This window comes from Schistocerca nitens, chromosome 1 (genome assembly GCF_023898315.1).
Source record: "Schistocerca nitens isolate TAMUIC-IGC-003100 chromosome 1, iqSchNite1.1, whole genome shotgun sequence".
NCBI classification, from domain to species: Eukaryota; Metazoa; Arthropoda; class Insecta; order Orthoptera; family Acrididae; genus Schistocerca; species Schistocerca nitens.
Window position 1 is genome coordinate 755,181,064 of NC_064614.1, and position 16,095 is coordinate 755,197,158.

Consider the following 16,095-nt stretch of genomic DNA (forward strand, 5'->3'; position numbering starts at 1 on the left):
ATTTTTTCCTTTTAATTCCTTCTATAGTGCTACCCTCAGTCTATATTAGTTTTCTGCGTCGATGTATCTCACGTCCAGTTATTGCTCACTCCTATAAGAAAATGTGCAACTTACTTGCAGTTTTGATATGATGTGTAGTCATTTTCGCACTTGTAACCAAAGCAACGGCTTTTTAATCTGAATTGTTATTCACAACCCATTACAAAGTCGAAACAGAAAGTAATATTACATGCCCAGTTACTGCAAATTCCTGTAAGAAAATATGTAAACAATTTGTAATTTGGAAATAAAATGTAATCATTTTAGTACTTGTCTCAAAAGTAATAATTTTTTTTACCTAACTCGTTATACAGAATCCAAAATAAAGACGGAACAGTGAGTAGCGATGTATACTCGAGAGGATTCACAGTAGGACAGCGTGAGTTAGAAATTAGGCCATAGTTTGAAATGAAACAGACGCCAATGGGCACACTTCTCAATGGTACAGACCTTCAATCGCTCTTTGTACCTACGTGCCAATACAATTATCCCCCTACTCGCTCCTGGCTTTTGCTACCTCCTCGAAAATGAACTGCCCGATTAAACACGCCTATTAATGCAGACAACACAACAATAACACTCTCCATAAAACTCAAATACATGCATGGACATTGCACCATGCCCTTTCCGAACCCTAGTGAAACTTTCGTCTTCTTCCTGAAAACCCTAGCAACACAGCACTTTCTCATCTAACGCACTAGCTTCTATGCCTGTTCACGTGAGACATACGAAATAATCTAGCCCCTAAAAACCACTCAGTGAAACCTAATCTGCCAATATGTTTAATTTCGGCTAGGCCCTTGGATTCAGCCCAGCTCAACACATCCACAAACATTTACAACAGTACATACCTACTGCAAATAAACAGAACAGTTTCTGTCGGAGACTTGTGTGCCAACTGCCTCCAGCGATCTACCAAGGCCTCATTGCTTCCATGCCTTGACACGTCGCCGCCGTTATCCGTGCAAAAGGTGGACATACCGGCTGTTAAGTAGGAGGTCACAATGTGCTGGCTGCTCAGTGTATATGTCCCAGCCACCTGGCCCGACCCACCAGCCCTAATGTATCGGTGACACTGCTTTCCACGGACTCCTACTACCCACCAAGCTCCTCCATTACATATTCGGATATACTGCAATTTCTTCGACTAATGTTATAACCTATGATACCTATTAACTTATCATTACTAAAAACTCACAACCTTACCATCCACAAACATTCTATCATTTCACCTAACACACTAAAAAAACATTGGACTAACCCTCAATCACAGAATAAGCAGGCGCATTCATCTCCTAAATATTCAAAGAAAGTCCTCAGCAGAGTAAACTTACTTGAAATAAAAGTCGATTTCACATGTGAATACATCCTTCCACCATCCTTCATATACACTTATTACTATACTGTGTATTACCAGAAATGGAGTTTCTTTATTTGCTACCTTGGCTAGTGTTGCAATATTATCGGCTGCAGCGTACATACCGGTAATGTTGGAAGTTTCATCTGTAGGTTCCCTGCACGCCCAGACAATTGAGTAGCTCTTGTAGTCTGTGTCCAAGACCCAGTACGGAGCTGCCACTGTCAACACAAAGGAACAGAACTGAGTGAGCTTCTAGAGATATATATGCAGCTTAGCTGCTACTTGTAGTTTTAAAAGTTATTTCTTTGGTATGTACGAAAACAGTTGGCTTCTTATTGACAGTCTGTCACAGTTATTTCTGACTGAAAAGTGCCATGGTGATCTTTCTAATGGTAGAAAATTGCCGATTGTTCTAACGTTCAGAACGCCAGGAAGAGACTGCCAAGGAGCAGCGATCGAAAGAAAAATATTGAATAACCAACGAAAGTGCAACGTTCTACGTATCGGGACGGGAAATTTCAGAATTTAAAATGTGCTAGAATAGCCGGGAAATCGGAAAATGAAAATGATAAGGATCAGTCTAAATATAGTGGGGGTCAGTTAGGTGACATGGAAGGCAGACAAGAGTTTATTGTCACACGAGTACGAGGTAATATCAACAGCAACAGAAAATTGTATAATGAGATATGATTCGTAATGAATGGGAGAGTAAGATAGAGATCGAGCCACCGTGATAAGTGCAGCGCTTTAGTTGTTCTGATAAAAATCGATAGGAGAGTAACACCGACAACAATAGTTCAGGTTTACATGGAAACAACGCAAGGAAAAAAAAGAGAAAGTATATTATGATGTTGAATGAGTAACTCATTACGTAAAGGGGGATGAAATGTCGTTGTCATGGGGGACCGGAATGCTGTTAAGGAGAGGGTTACAGGAGAATATGAGATTGGTAGGAGGAATGACAAGGAGAAACACTCAATGAATTTCAGCTAGTAATACTGAAAACTATGTTCAAGAATCACAAGAGGAGGAGGTATACTAGGAGAAGGCCGGGAGATACACGAAGAGTCCAGTTAGAGTACATCTTCTTCAGGCAAAGAACCTGAAACCAGATATTGGATTATAAGGCGTTCCCAGCAGCATATACAGAATCAGATCATAATTTAGTAAAGTCCAAGAGTAGGCTGAAGTTTAAGAGACTGGTCAGGAATATCAATGCACTCCGTAGAAGGAGTACTGCATCGTGTTTACTACTTCATTTACTTGATGTTGTGTAGTTGGAGCAGAGTAAGTAACTACGATCTAAGTAAATAATTTCTGTTGTGCCACATTCTCTATTCTCACCTGGTACACTGGGGAAGTGCACTGTGAGTTTGGCCTCTTCAGAATTAGGGTCATCAAACTCGGCCCAGCCGATGATGTCGTTGAAGGCCCCTGCAGACGTGTTGTACATCCTGTTGTGTACGGTCACGTTGTTGTCGCCAGCCAGTGAGTACTCCGCCGTGACACACTGGGCGCCTGCCTCGAAGGGAGCCAGCCCGAACCTGGTGATCTCGTACCACACGCCCAGGTACTGCACACAGACAGGAGACACGATGGTCAGCAGTTGGTCAACAGTCACAACTTCATGGCTGAAATGGAGTTTACTATGTTGAGTGTTACCTCAGGGGCGTTAAACTGGGAGACTGCAGCCTTGTCACAAGTGCTGACTCTGACAGTGCACTGTTGTGGGTCCTGTGGGGTGTCTGTGTAGCCGCTCCGAGGCAGACCCAGGGCCTCCAGCTTGTCATTCACCTGCTGCTCCTGCTCTGCTGTCAGCTGGGCATTCCGTGACAGGATCCATGAGGTCTCTGAAAAAACGCCATATGGCTCTGGTAGCAAAATCCTAATGCTGATTTCTATTAACGAATTCGGAATTCTCGAGAGTTACTATTATTTATTCCTTCTTGAGGAATGTCTTACAAGTAACGAAATGACAGAATGATCAGTGGTACAGAACAATAGGATTAGAAGTCCATGTATTGCTCGGTATGTGCAGTGCTTGTGTTGTTCCTTCCCACGTCCGTTATGATGGTATGTATGTAGCTGGGTCCTTCGGTTACTTATGCTGTATTTTCTCAAATGATATTTCCTACCTCAACATATTCGTTCACCACCTTTCTCTGGATGTAAAAGTTTCACCTCAGAAAATAGAGACAATACATATCCAACGTACCACTCAACACTCTGCACCGCATGCTACACTTTATTCTGCCTTGGAAAAGGTAGAATAGACAATATCAGCCTCTCGTCATACCATGTTCTCATGCTACGATTACCTTAAGATGGTTAAGTCTAATGTTATTTCAACTATTAGTCCATCATTTGCCTTTGAATACAACTGTGAACTGCGCCCTGTATTACACTGCCACATCTTGTAAAGTTATGGATGATAGCACATCATCGCACCTAGAGCAAAATTTTTACGCGTGTACATAACAAGTGCAGCTCATCCAGACCTATGGCCTTTTCCCGAAATTCGTACTCTTCGTTTTCTTAGATTAGAATGAGGTTTAACAAAGGAGAATAGATAGAAGGAATCTGTTGCCCATATAGTTTCAGTCCTGCTATCATAGCATAACTATGGTCAAATTCGACACCTTTCATTTTCCCAACTTTCGGTCTCGATGGCGTACAAGTAAGTTTCAATTACGTGCAAGTCGCCATGCAACCAGTTTGCAAAGATATATAAGTTATAGGGACACATTGTTTTGAAAACAATTTATTGTCCGACACGATCACAACAGTTTCAAATGAAATTAAAAACAAGTTTTGGAAATAAATTCATTTTCTGTTTTTCTTTTGATCCTCCGAGTTCCCATGTGGTGCTAACGGGCTCTTTCAAATAGAAACTTATCCTCTACATCTCAATAACATTTGTAAATCGACACAAAATAATATAAAAGTTTTAACAATTATATGATTTAAGCGAATTATTCGGAGATATTTTGCGAAGGAAATAAAGAGTTACTTTCTCTGTTCGTTCACAAAGAATCAGCCGGCGTAAAAAGAGTGGATCATGAAATGTGTGTCATCCAGTGACAGTAAATATACATATACACTGAATCTGGCACTAAAATCAGTGTCCGCAGCTCGTGGTCTCGCGGTAGCGTTCTCGCTTCCCGAGCACGGGGTCCCGGGTTCGATTCCCGGCGGGGTCAGGGATTTTCTCTGCCTCGTGATGACTGGGTGTTGTGTGTTGTCCTTAGGTTAGTTAGGTTTAAGTAGTTCTAAGTTCTAGGGGACTGATGACCATAGCTGTTAAGTCCCATAGTGCTCAGAGCCATTTGAACTAAAATCAGTAGGAAAAGATGGCGTTAGGTAATCGAACAGTAGAAACCTAATAGGATTATAAGGTGCGTGCAAAAATCAGAGAAGAGGGTTAGCTTTTAGTGATAAAGGTTGCCAGGACTCATGTGGAGAAAAACAGTCAGACTAATAAGTGAAAGCAGAATCTAATTCATTCCTGTATAACAGTCAGACTGCGGAAGAAGTGAATAAAACAAACTCTGGTGCAAAGATTAAAACATTCCTTCTTTGATTCCGGTACAGAGACTAAAATGTAACAATTCTGCTAAATATCTGTGGATGCGTTTTTCTTATAATTCCTTACATAGTATAATCACTGGTCTTTGCTCTTATTACATCTATAGGACATTTTCTGGGTCGATATGCCTGATGTCCAGTTATTGCTGCTACCTCCTGTCTGAAAATATGCAGACAACTGCAGATGTGTATAGCATTTTCCGTTTTTCACAATATAAGTAATCATCTTGGTATCTGTTACAAAAGCAATGATATTTTTTAACCTTAACCATTATTTCTAAACCACTTCACAGTTGGAACCAGACATAGTACTTTATAGTCGCGTGCATAAATACAAAGAGCTTGTCATTAAGAAAATTGGCCATTGTTTGAAACGAACCATGTAGCACAGAGCGCGAATCTCAGTGATACGAATATCAGTCACCCTTCACCTCCGAAGTCAACCTGCTTACCAATATCTTTATCCAAATGCTCGCTGCTAGATTTTGACACTTCATCAAAAATGAATACACCAACTGGTACAGAAGACACTACAATAACACTCCCCAGAAAACTAAATAGAGCGCCCGGTGGTGAAACCAAGACCTGATGCCACACTAGTGAAAGACTTTTCTCTTTCTTAAAAGCCCTAGCAGCTGTTTTTATTGTTGTCCCCCACACTAGTTACTAACTATCTATCGAAGGCTTCCAACATACTTCCACTCCCCACCCTCATAAACCCTCCAGGGAAATCTAATCCTTCCACCACACTTAACTATGGCTAGCAACTTGGGGTGGACATGATCCATAAGATTAGATACATAGTTCTGTTGGTCCATTGTTCCTACTGGAAGGAAGAAATCACCCAGGGAATGATCTCTGGCGTGGACACTACCGAAAACTGTTGCAGCGTTTTTGTTTCCACCACCGAGTACAAGCGGTCACCTCTCTCTCCAATGGAGCATGAAACATGAGACATTTGAAGTGACCACCTGTCGCACCTCAGTGTATGTCTAGTTGCTGTACTGACATGGAAATTCCAGCCTCCTTCGCCAATGAACAGCAGTTAGAATGGCTGCATGAAACAAGTACCTGCTCTGGAGACCCAGAGGCAATACTATTCGCTGAACAGTCGTTGAGGAGACACCATTGGTAGCTTTTTGGTTCATTTGAGCCGTCAGTCGCTCAATAATTGCACTTTCTTCACACGAACCCTTCTCTGCAGCGATCACACACACATGTAGTGTATTACCTGTGCAGCACCACAGTTCTCTCGGTGCCGGTTTTTGGATTTCCATGCATGGTATATTTAAATATGGCAACATGTGAACGGTTCACGAAACTTGGCGTTTCGGAAATGCTTCCACCCTTGGTCCAAAATCTAAAGACCATGCCCTTTTGAACATCAGGTTAATCGCTCTATTTCTGCCTTACACTAGACATGGCCTGGACCTCAATAGGTATGGGAAGGGGAGGTTGGCAAAGCTTATAGGTGACAGCATAGGTGGGGGTGGTGGGATCACTCAAGGGAAAATTCCTGTAGTAGTGGGTGTTAGAGCTGTACCTTTTTTAGATTGAAGTCAGCTGATAGGTATTCCTGTTTAAGGGAAGTCTCTCTAACAAAGGAACTACTTTCGACAAAGCTTAGGTATACGATTAATGAGGGAATTAGTATATTTCATCAAAATATACAAGGTAGTGAACCGCTTATAGATGTTGACCCTGAAATTATTGATATATCTGAACACTTCTTAAAGAAGGAGATAATTCAGAGGCTTCGTTTACCAGGATACAGGTTGGTTGGCAGCTTTTCTAGGAGCTCTTTGAGGTGTGGGGGAGTAGCCATGTATGTGAAAAACGGTATCCCATTTGAGTCAATTGATGTTTCAAAGTACTGCACTGAAAAGGTGTTTGAATGTTGTGCAGGTGTGGTTAAATTTAGTGGAGCTAAACTTCTAACTGTTGTTATTTATAGATCCCCAGACTCCGATTTCACAACATTTTTGCTAAAGCTAGAGGAGGTTCTTGGTTCACTTTATAGGAAATACAAAAAGTTAGTTATATGTGGTGACTTCAATATTAATTGTATATGTGATTGTGCAAGGAAAAGGATGCTGGTAGACCTTAATTCATATAATCTTATGCAAACCGTATTCTTTCCAACGAGAGTGCAAGGGAACAGTAGAACAACCATAGACAACATTTTTGTTCATTCCCCATTATTAGAACGGCATTCTGTTAGCAAAAAGGTAAATGGCCTTTCAGATCTTGATGCACAAATTTTAACTCTAAAAGATTTTTGTGCTGCAACACATGTTAAATATAGTTATCAACTTCTTGGGAAAGCTGATCCAGTTGCTGTAGAGACCTTTGTAAACCTTATCAAGGAACAAGATTGGCAAGATGTTTTTATTGCTGATACAGAAGACAATAAATATAATGCTTTCCTCAAGACTTTTCTCGTGCTCTTTGAAAGTTGCTTTCCATTAGAACGTTCAAAACAGGGTACTATTACAAACAGGCAGCCTGGGAGGCTGACTAGGGGGATAAGAATATCCTGTAGAACAAAGTGGCAATTATATCAAAACGTGAGAAACAGTCAAAATCTAAATGCAGCAGCCCATTACAAACAGTATTGTAAGGTGCTTAAAAAAGTTATTAGGAAGGCAAAAAATATGTGGTATGCAGATAGAATAGCTAAGTCTCAGGATAAAATTAAAACCATATGGTCAGTCTCTGGTCTGCAGAGACAGGTCGAGAATATAGAATCTGTGCGTAGTGGGAATGTCCGTGTCACTGATAAGTCGCATATATGTACAGTATTTAATAATCACTTTCTGAATATAGCAGATGAACTAAATAGAAACCTAGTCCCAACAGGGAATCACATAGCGCTCGTAGAAAAAAGTTTTCCGAGACTGTTACCTGAAATGCTCCTCCATGATACTGACAAGAGAGAGATTGAGTTAATAATTAAATCACTAAAGACCAAGAACTCTCATGGATATGACGGGGTATCTAGAAGAATACTGAAGTACTGTTCTATGTATGTTAGCCCAGTACTTAGCCATATCTGTAACTTTTCCTTTAGGAGTGTTCGGTTTCCTGACCGATTAAAGTACTCGGTAGTGAAGCCACTTTATAAAAATGGAGACAGGGATAATGTTTGACAATTATAGACCTATTTCTATGCCATCGGTGTTTGCTAAAGTTATCGAGAGGGTTGTATATACAAGAATACTGGAGCATTTAAATTCACGTAATTTGCTGTCAAATGTACAGTTTGGTTTCAGAAATGGTTTAACAACTGAAAATGCTATATTCTCTTTTCTCTGTGAGGTTTTGGAAGGATTAAATAAAAGGTTGCGAACGCTAGGTGTTTTCTTTGATTTAACGAAGGCTTTTGACTATGTTTACCACAAAAAACTACTGCAGAAGTTGGACCATTATGGAATAAGGGAGGTAGCTTACAATTGGTTCGCCTCTTACTTTAAGAACAGAAAGCAGAAGGTAATTCTCCGCAATATTGAGAGTAGTAGTGATATTTAGTCCCAATGGGGCACTGTTAAATGGGGCGTTCCCCAAGGGTCGGTGCTGGTTCCATTGCTGTTTCTTACTTATATAAATGATATGCCTTATAGTATTACAGGTGATTCAAAAAATTTCTGTTTGCTGATGACACCAGCTTGGTAGTGAAGGATCTTGTGTGTAATATTGAAACAGTATCAAATAATGTAGTTCATGAAATAAGTTCGTGGCTTGTGGAAAATAATTTGATGCTAAATCACAGTAAGACTCAATTTTTACAGTTTCTAACTCACAATTCAACAAGAACCGATATTTTGATCAGACAGAACGGGCATATTATAAGCGAGACGGAACAGTTCAAGTTCCTAGGCGTTGGGATAGATAGTAAGCTGTTGTGGAAAGTCCATGTCCAGGATCTTGTTCAGAATTTAAATGCTGTTTTATTTACCATTAGAACAGTATCTGAAATAAGTGACAGTTCAACACGAAAAGTAGTCCACTTCGCGTATTTTCATACGCTTATGTCATATGGTATTATTTTTTGGGGTAATTCTTCTGATTCAAAAAGGGTATTTTTGGCTCAAAAACCGGCTGTTCGAGCTATGTGTGGTGTAAGTTCGAGAACCTCTTGTCGACCCCTATTCAATAGTCTGGGAATTCTGACATTGCCCTCACAGTATATATTTTCTTTAATGTCGTTTGTTGTTAGCAATATTAGCTTATTCCCAAGAGTTAGCAGCTTTCACCAGTTAATACTAGGCAGAAATCAAATCTGCATGTGGAATGCACTTCCTTGACTCTTGTGCAGAAAGGAGTGCAGTATTCTGCTGTATCCATTTTCAGTAAGCTATCACAAGAACTCAAAAATCTTAGCAGTAGCCCAACACTTTTAAGTCTAAACTGAAGAGTTTCCTCATGGCTCACTCATTCTATTCTGTCGAGCCGGCCGGAGTGGCCGTGCGGTTCTAGGCGCTACAGTCTGGAGCCGAGCGACCGCTACGGTCGCAGGTTCGAATCCTGTCTCTGGCATGGATGTGTGTGATGTCCTTAGGTTAGTTAGGTTTAATTAGTTCTAAGTTCTAGGCGACTGATGACCTCAGAAGTTAAGTCGCATAATGCTCAGAGCCATTTGAACCAAGCCATTCTGTCGAGGAGCTCCTGGAAGAGCTGAAAAATTAAGCAAATTCCAGTGTTACATTGTTGATTTTCTGTATTTAAGCTTACGGATTGTCGCCTGAATATGTTTCTTATATTTCATTTTATCTGTTTCTACTATCTTGTTATAATTTCATGTATTGACTCGTTCCATGACCATGGAGACTTCTCCTTAATTTGGTCCCACGGAACAATAAATAAATACAACAATAACTCCACTGTTTTTCGTGTACACTAACGAGCTTTATGTAGCATACACTTCCCTATCTGAGTGATTACTGCGCGTGACGTTGAATATAGGCGGTTGTCACATTAGTGTGTCTGGACCGCGTAAATCCATTTTTATCGGACATCCCTCCTGTTTTATAACCATCGACCATACTCTGTCCCATATCACTCACCTACATACAATATTATCATAAGTTTCCATCACATTCCTTCTCTTTTACCTACGCTACGTCGCTTATGTGCCCCACCCACCAGCCCTCAGCAATTAGTTGTAATATGTAATATGCCTACGACACTGCTTCCCATGCCATCAATAAACCCACTCAGCTTCTCAAATACAGATTCAAATCGCTTCATCTCCTGTACAAACCAGTGGTACCTCAAAATCAATCCACATAGATGATAATCATAAGACATATTACCAGTCAGTTCAACCTCTAATACTTGCAATTTACCATCGACAAATGTTCTGTCTATACACGTAATTCATTAAAAGTCATTATACTATCCGTCGACCACCACGCAATCATACAGGGTGTTTCAAAAATGACCGGTATATTTGAAACGGCAATAAAAACTAAACGAGCAGCGATAGAAATACACCGTTTGTTGCAATATGCTTGGGACAACAGTACATTTTCAGGCGGACAAACTTTCGAAATTACAGTAGTTACAATTTTCAACAACAGATGGCGTTGCAAGTGATGTGAAAGATATAGAAGACAACGCCGTCTGTGGGTGCGCCATTCTGTACGTCATCTTTCTGCTGTAAGCGTGTGCTGTTCACAACGTGCAAGTGTGCTGTAGACAACATGGTTTATTCCTTAGAACAGAGGATTTTTCTGGTGTTGGAATTCCACCGCCTAGAACACAGTGTTGTTGCAACAAGACGAAGTTTTCAAATGAGGTTTAATGTAACCAAAGGACCGAAAAGCGATACAATAAAGGATCTGTTTGAAAAATTTCAACGGACTGGGAACGTGACGGATGAACGTGCTGGAAAGGTAGGGCGACCGGGTACGGCAACCACAGAGGGCAACGCGCAGCTAGTGCAGCAGGTGATCCAACAGCGGCCTCGGGTTTCCGTTCGCCGTGTTGCAGCTGCGGTCCAAATGACGCCAACGTCCACGTATCGTCTCATGCGCCAGAGTTTACACCTCTATCCATACAAAATTCAAACGCGGGAACCCCTCAGCGTCGCTACCATTGCTGCAAGAGAGACATTCGCTAACGATATAGTGCACAGGATTGATGACGGCGATATGCATGTGGGCAGCATTTGGTTTACTGACGAAGCTTATTTTTACCTGGACGGCTTCGTCAATAAACAGAACTGGCGCATATGGGGAACCGAAAAGCCCCATGTTGCAGTCCCATCGTCCCTGCATCCTCAAAAAGTACTGGTCTGGGCCGCCATTTCTTCCAAAGGAATCGTTGGCCCATTTTTCAGATCCGAAACGATTACTGCATCACGCTATCTGGACATTCTTCGTGAATTTGTGGCGGTACAAACTGCCTTAGACGACACTGCAAACACCTCGTGGTTTATGCAAGATGGTGTCCGGCCACATCGCACGGCCGACGTCTTTAATTCCCTGAATGAATATTTCGATGATCGTGTGATTGCTTTGGGCTATCCGAAACATACAGGAGGCGGCGTGGATTGGCCTCCCTATTCGCCAGACATGAACCCCTGTGACTTCTTTCTGTGGGGACACTTGAAAGACCAGGTGTACCGCCAGAATCCAGAAACAATTGAACAGCTGAAGCAGTACAGCTCATCTGCATGTGAAGCCATTCCGCCAGACACGTTGTCAAAGGTTTCGGGTAATTTCATTCAGAGACTACGCCATATTATTGCTACGCATGGTGGATATGTGGAAAATATCGTACTATAGAGTTTCCCAGACCGCAGCGCCATCTGTTGTTGAAAATTGTAACTACTGTAATTTCGAAAGTTTGTCTGCTTGAAAATGTACTGTTGTCCCAAGCATATTGCAACAAACAGTGTATTTCTATCGCTGCTCGTTTAGTTTTTATTGCCGTTTAAATATACCGGTCATTTTTGAAACACCCTGTACGTTCAGCACTAACAAGCACGTACAAATTATTCATAGTAGATGAAAAATTTCTAAAATGAGAAATGTGCTCTACATGTGAATTACATCCTTTTACCTTGCTTCACACCTGCTAAGGCGTAATGGGCTTACTAGCCACTGCCTGCATTGCTTGGATGTCCACAAGTTCCCACTCGTTACTAGTCTCAGTATCCTCATACCCCTCCATCGAGTTTTCCCACTCCAGCTACGTTATCGAACTATCTGGGATGCCTTGCAATGTTCTGTTCAGAAGAGATCTCCACCCCCCTCGTACTCCTACGGATTTATGGACACCTCTGCAAGATTCATGGTGTCGATTCCCTCCATCACTACTTCTGACATTAGTCGACTCGATGACACGTCACGTTGCGGCACAACTGCGTGATCGCGTGGGCTCTACATGATATTAGACAGGTGTACAAGATTCTTTGGCTCTTCAGTGTATATTTCGTATAAAATCAAAGATAGGTCACATTATACTGCAGTGACCCAAATTGGAAGTCTAAATCAACGAAAATGTTTGATGAATGTCATTTTTTTGCATGAACTGTGAAACCTTGTATGTTGCTGCTGACACGATGGCAGGAACATGTGGAGTGACAGCAACGATGACATGAGGATGATGGGTTGACTTATTAATGACCCAATGATACTTTTTTTAAATTTTGTGAATGTTACCATTCCTAAATTTGGTAGTTGTGTCTCGTGGTGAAATAATGGGCCAATGTTTCTGTAAAAATTCTTATTAGAAATTAATGCTGTGACTAACTTCTCCAAGTTCTTTCAAATTCCTTAAATGTGCCAGTAACAATTTATGCTATTGAGACGCGTCAGTTTCCAGTCACATTTCCTTCATAGGTTCTTTATTGCCATTCCCCAGAATGAAACAGAACTTCAGCATCTACAGTTTGGGTTCTTTCTTCTACCGATTAAATTGTATTAGGTGTAATTACTTGAGTGGACCTATCAATGACGCACACCAGTTTTGTGTATGTACAGCATACAGCTTTTGACACTAAATCTGAAATAATATGAACGCTGTATGAGTACTGCCGAGATCAGCACGTTCACCGTTATTCTCACCTACTGCAAACATCTCATCAAATGTTGTTAATAACAGGCACACAACCGCTTGCAGGCGATAATGATTTATGAATTCACACAAACAGTTGAAGCAATATTTAATGACATTAACTCATCAATCATCAGAGCCCAGTTCAACCCTATCACAGACAGGAGTCTTTGTTGCGACCTAAGCTGGTAACTAGCTATATATTAAATTTCAGACACCCCTTCGTACCCAAAATATCCACATATTTGTTTATTTCAACTAATGCATTCTAAATGACCAATAACAAAATTTTCCATTCTTTGGTTTCTTGGCTGGTGTTGCAATATTTGTGGTGAGCAGTGTACATACCAGTAATGTCAGATGTTTCGTTTTCAGGCTCCCTGCACGCCCAGACGATTGAATAGCTCTTGTAGTCTGTGTCCAGGACCCAGTATGGTGCTGCCACTGTCAACATAAACAAGCCAAACTCTGTGAACACCAAAACGCTTAAGTAGCCTTGCTACTACTCCTAATTTTGAAATTTGCTTCTGTCAGTGAAAAGAAAAAGTATGGGCTAGCTATTTATCATATGTTACAGATATTTATTTGACTTATTTTGTAAGACTAACGCAACTCAGTGCAGGATTGGAATCAATAACATATTCTTAAGGTCACTACTCAATTTAGATCCTGTAGCACTAAAAAAAAAAAAAAAAAAAAAAAAATCACATTTTAAATTAAAACCTCATCCGTAAAAGAGTACTGCATCGTGTTTACTAAATCACTTACTTATTGTTGTCTAGTTGCAGGAGACTAATTACGATTAAACCGAACAATTTCTGTTGCGCCAAATTCTCCATACTCACCTGGTATACCTGGGAAGTGCACTGTGAGTTTGGCCTCTCCAGCGTTAGGGTCATCAAACTCGGCCCAGCCGATGATGTCGTTGAAGGCCCCTGCAGACGTGTTGTACATCCTGTTGTGTACGGTCACGTTGTTGTCGCCAGCCAGTGAGTACTCCGCCGTGACACACTGGGCGCCTGCCTCGAAGGGAGCCAGCCCGAACCTGGCGATCTCGTACCACACGCCCAGGTACTGGAAACAGACAGGAGACACGATGGTCAGTAGCAGTTCGGCAGCCACAAACGTACAGCTGAAACTACATTAACTACATCAAGTGTTAACCTAGAAGCTTAAAATACGGTCATAATGGGCTCTTCGTACGTGCGGACTGCCACAACGCCCTGTTTTTTTCATGCGGTGTGTCTTTGTTTTATATAGCCTTCGTTGAACTGCATTGCTTTCGTCTGATAAATAAAGGGCAATTCAAAATGAAACAGGGACATACCGAGATGTTCTTTCATTGGCAATTGAGACTGATAAGTGTATCATTCTGAGGTAATGGACCCCAGCCTTTTAAATACCGAGTCAAAAGATATAAACGAAAATCTTCTCACGTTCCACTTTAGGCTCGCGCAGCTCTCAGACTACGGTCCCCAGCTTGCGAAACCTTATCATGACGTATGTAATTCCCGCTGAATTCTCTCCAATACCCTCCGCTAATTCCCCTGTTGGTGGACTAGTAGCGGCGCACTTAACTTGACATTATACAGATCGAAAATCCTAAGTCTATGGTACAATAGTAATGAATTCCATTTACCTTGTTCAAAATTCACAAGCTCCTACATCTGCAACAGTTGTTCAAAACAGCATTTCCCGGCGTAACTGCAGATATGGCACCCTAGCACAAAGTTCTGTCGCATCCTTTCTAATAACCCCAGTGTCGTTTGAACAGAGTAGCAGGCAACGGGACTTCTTGCCAGAAGATTCTCTTCTGTCTCGACAGGCGTCTCGTACACAAGACTTTTCACACAGCCCTACAAGAAGTTATCAAGTTGAACGAGATCACGTTAATCTGATGGCCACGAAAGAGAACCTCCTCTGTCTATCTACTTTTCATGAAATCTCTGATCCATGTGTTCACGAACACTCAGTTGAAAGTTAGGTGGGGGTCCATCACGTTAGAAACACATCCTTTGCCGATTAACAACTGGGATGCGTTCAAGAAACTTACAAAAAAATGGTTCAAATGGCTCTGAGCACTATGGGACTCAACTGCTCTGGTCATAAGTCCCCTAGAACTTAGAACCACTTAAATCTAACTAACCTAAGGACAGCACACAACACCCAGCCATCACGAGGCAGAGAAAATCCCTGACCCCGCCGGGAATCGAACCCGGGAACCCGGGCGTGGGAAGCGAGAACGCTACCGCACGACCACGAGATGCGGTCAAGAAACTTACAGTCTTAACAACAACAGTACCGGTACATCCATTCCACTGCAGAGGTATTAGAACGAATTTCGTTTATAACTTTCGAGTCGGCAATTTCGGGACCAGAGTCGCTTAACTCGAATTGATATACTTACGCCTGTCCACCATCCCTGAAAGTTCGTAACATCATCACAGGTCCACATTATAAAGAATTTTAAATGCTGTATTTAATCCGTAGCGATCAATCGATAAGTATTGTAGAGAATATAAAAGAAAGTTCAAAATTTCTATCGTTTCGTAGGCTGAGTGTATCGGAAGCTCAATTGTGCTATTGCAATGATGGAAGCGACACAGCAAGAAACATTTACTACACGTCGCATTTTTCGCGATGACCCAACCTCCAACATAAGTGTCAAGGTTATCCGGTACAGCATAGGATCATAGGATCATAGGATACCGAAAAACCCTAGCAAGTAATTGCATATCAACAAAACTCGTCGACAGTTAATGCGTTCTGTGCGATTTCAGCACAAAAACTGTACAGTGGATTTTTCTTGATTGAGCAAAGTGTTGGCATGCTTGATGCCTCGGCTGCATACCGATTATAGCACCCAGCGAGATGGGTCTCCTGTACAATAAGGCATGGGCGTTCGTACATTTTTAAATCAAGATCTTCCAAACTGTTGGCTCGGTCGTAGTGAACATAACGACATTGTCTTCTGCTTTTGTCTACCTGCATCCCGTGGATTTCTTTTTATGAGGTCAGGTGAAAGACAGTATGTACTACCTCTTTTGCCG

The 16,095-nt window shown here is 41.5% G+C and overlaps 1 protein-coding gene across 1 annotated transcript in view; it reads right to left on the minus strand.

The window, feature by feature from the left end:
- Positions 1 to 16,095, minus strand: part of LOC126260887 (uncharacterized) — a 116,515-nt gene that overhangs the window by 54,335 nt on the left and 46,085 nt on the right. The window contains exons 3-7 of the mRNA XM_049958332.1: positions 13,891 to 14,119; positions 13,394 to 13,489; positions 3,062 to 3,249; positions 2,744 to 2,972; positions 1,522 to 1,617 (exon numbers count right to left, since the gene is read on the minus strand). Coding sequence (XP_049814289.1) covers positions 1,522 to 1,617; positions 2,744 to 2,972; positions 3,062 to 3,249; positions 13,394 to 13,489; positions 13,891 to 14,119 — 838 coding nt within the window. The remainder of the gene's footprint in view (positions 1 to 1,521; positions 1,618 to 2,743; positions 2,973 to 3,061; positions 3,250 to 13,393; positions 13,490 to 13,890; positions 14,120 to 16,095) is intronic.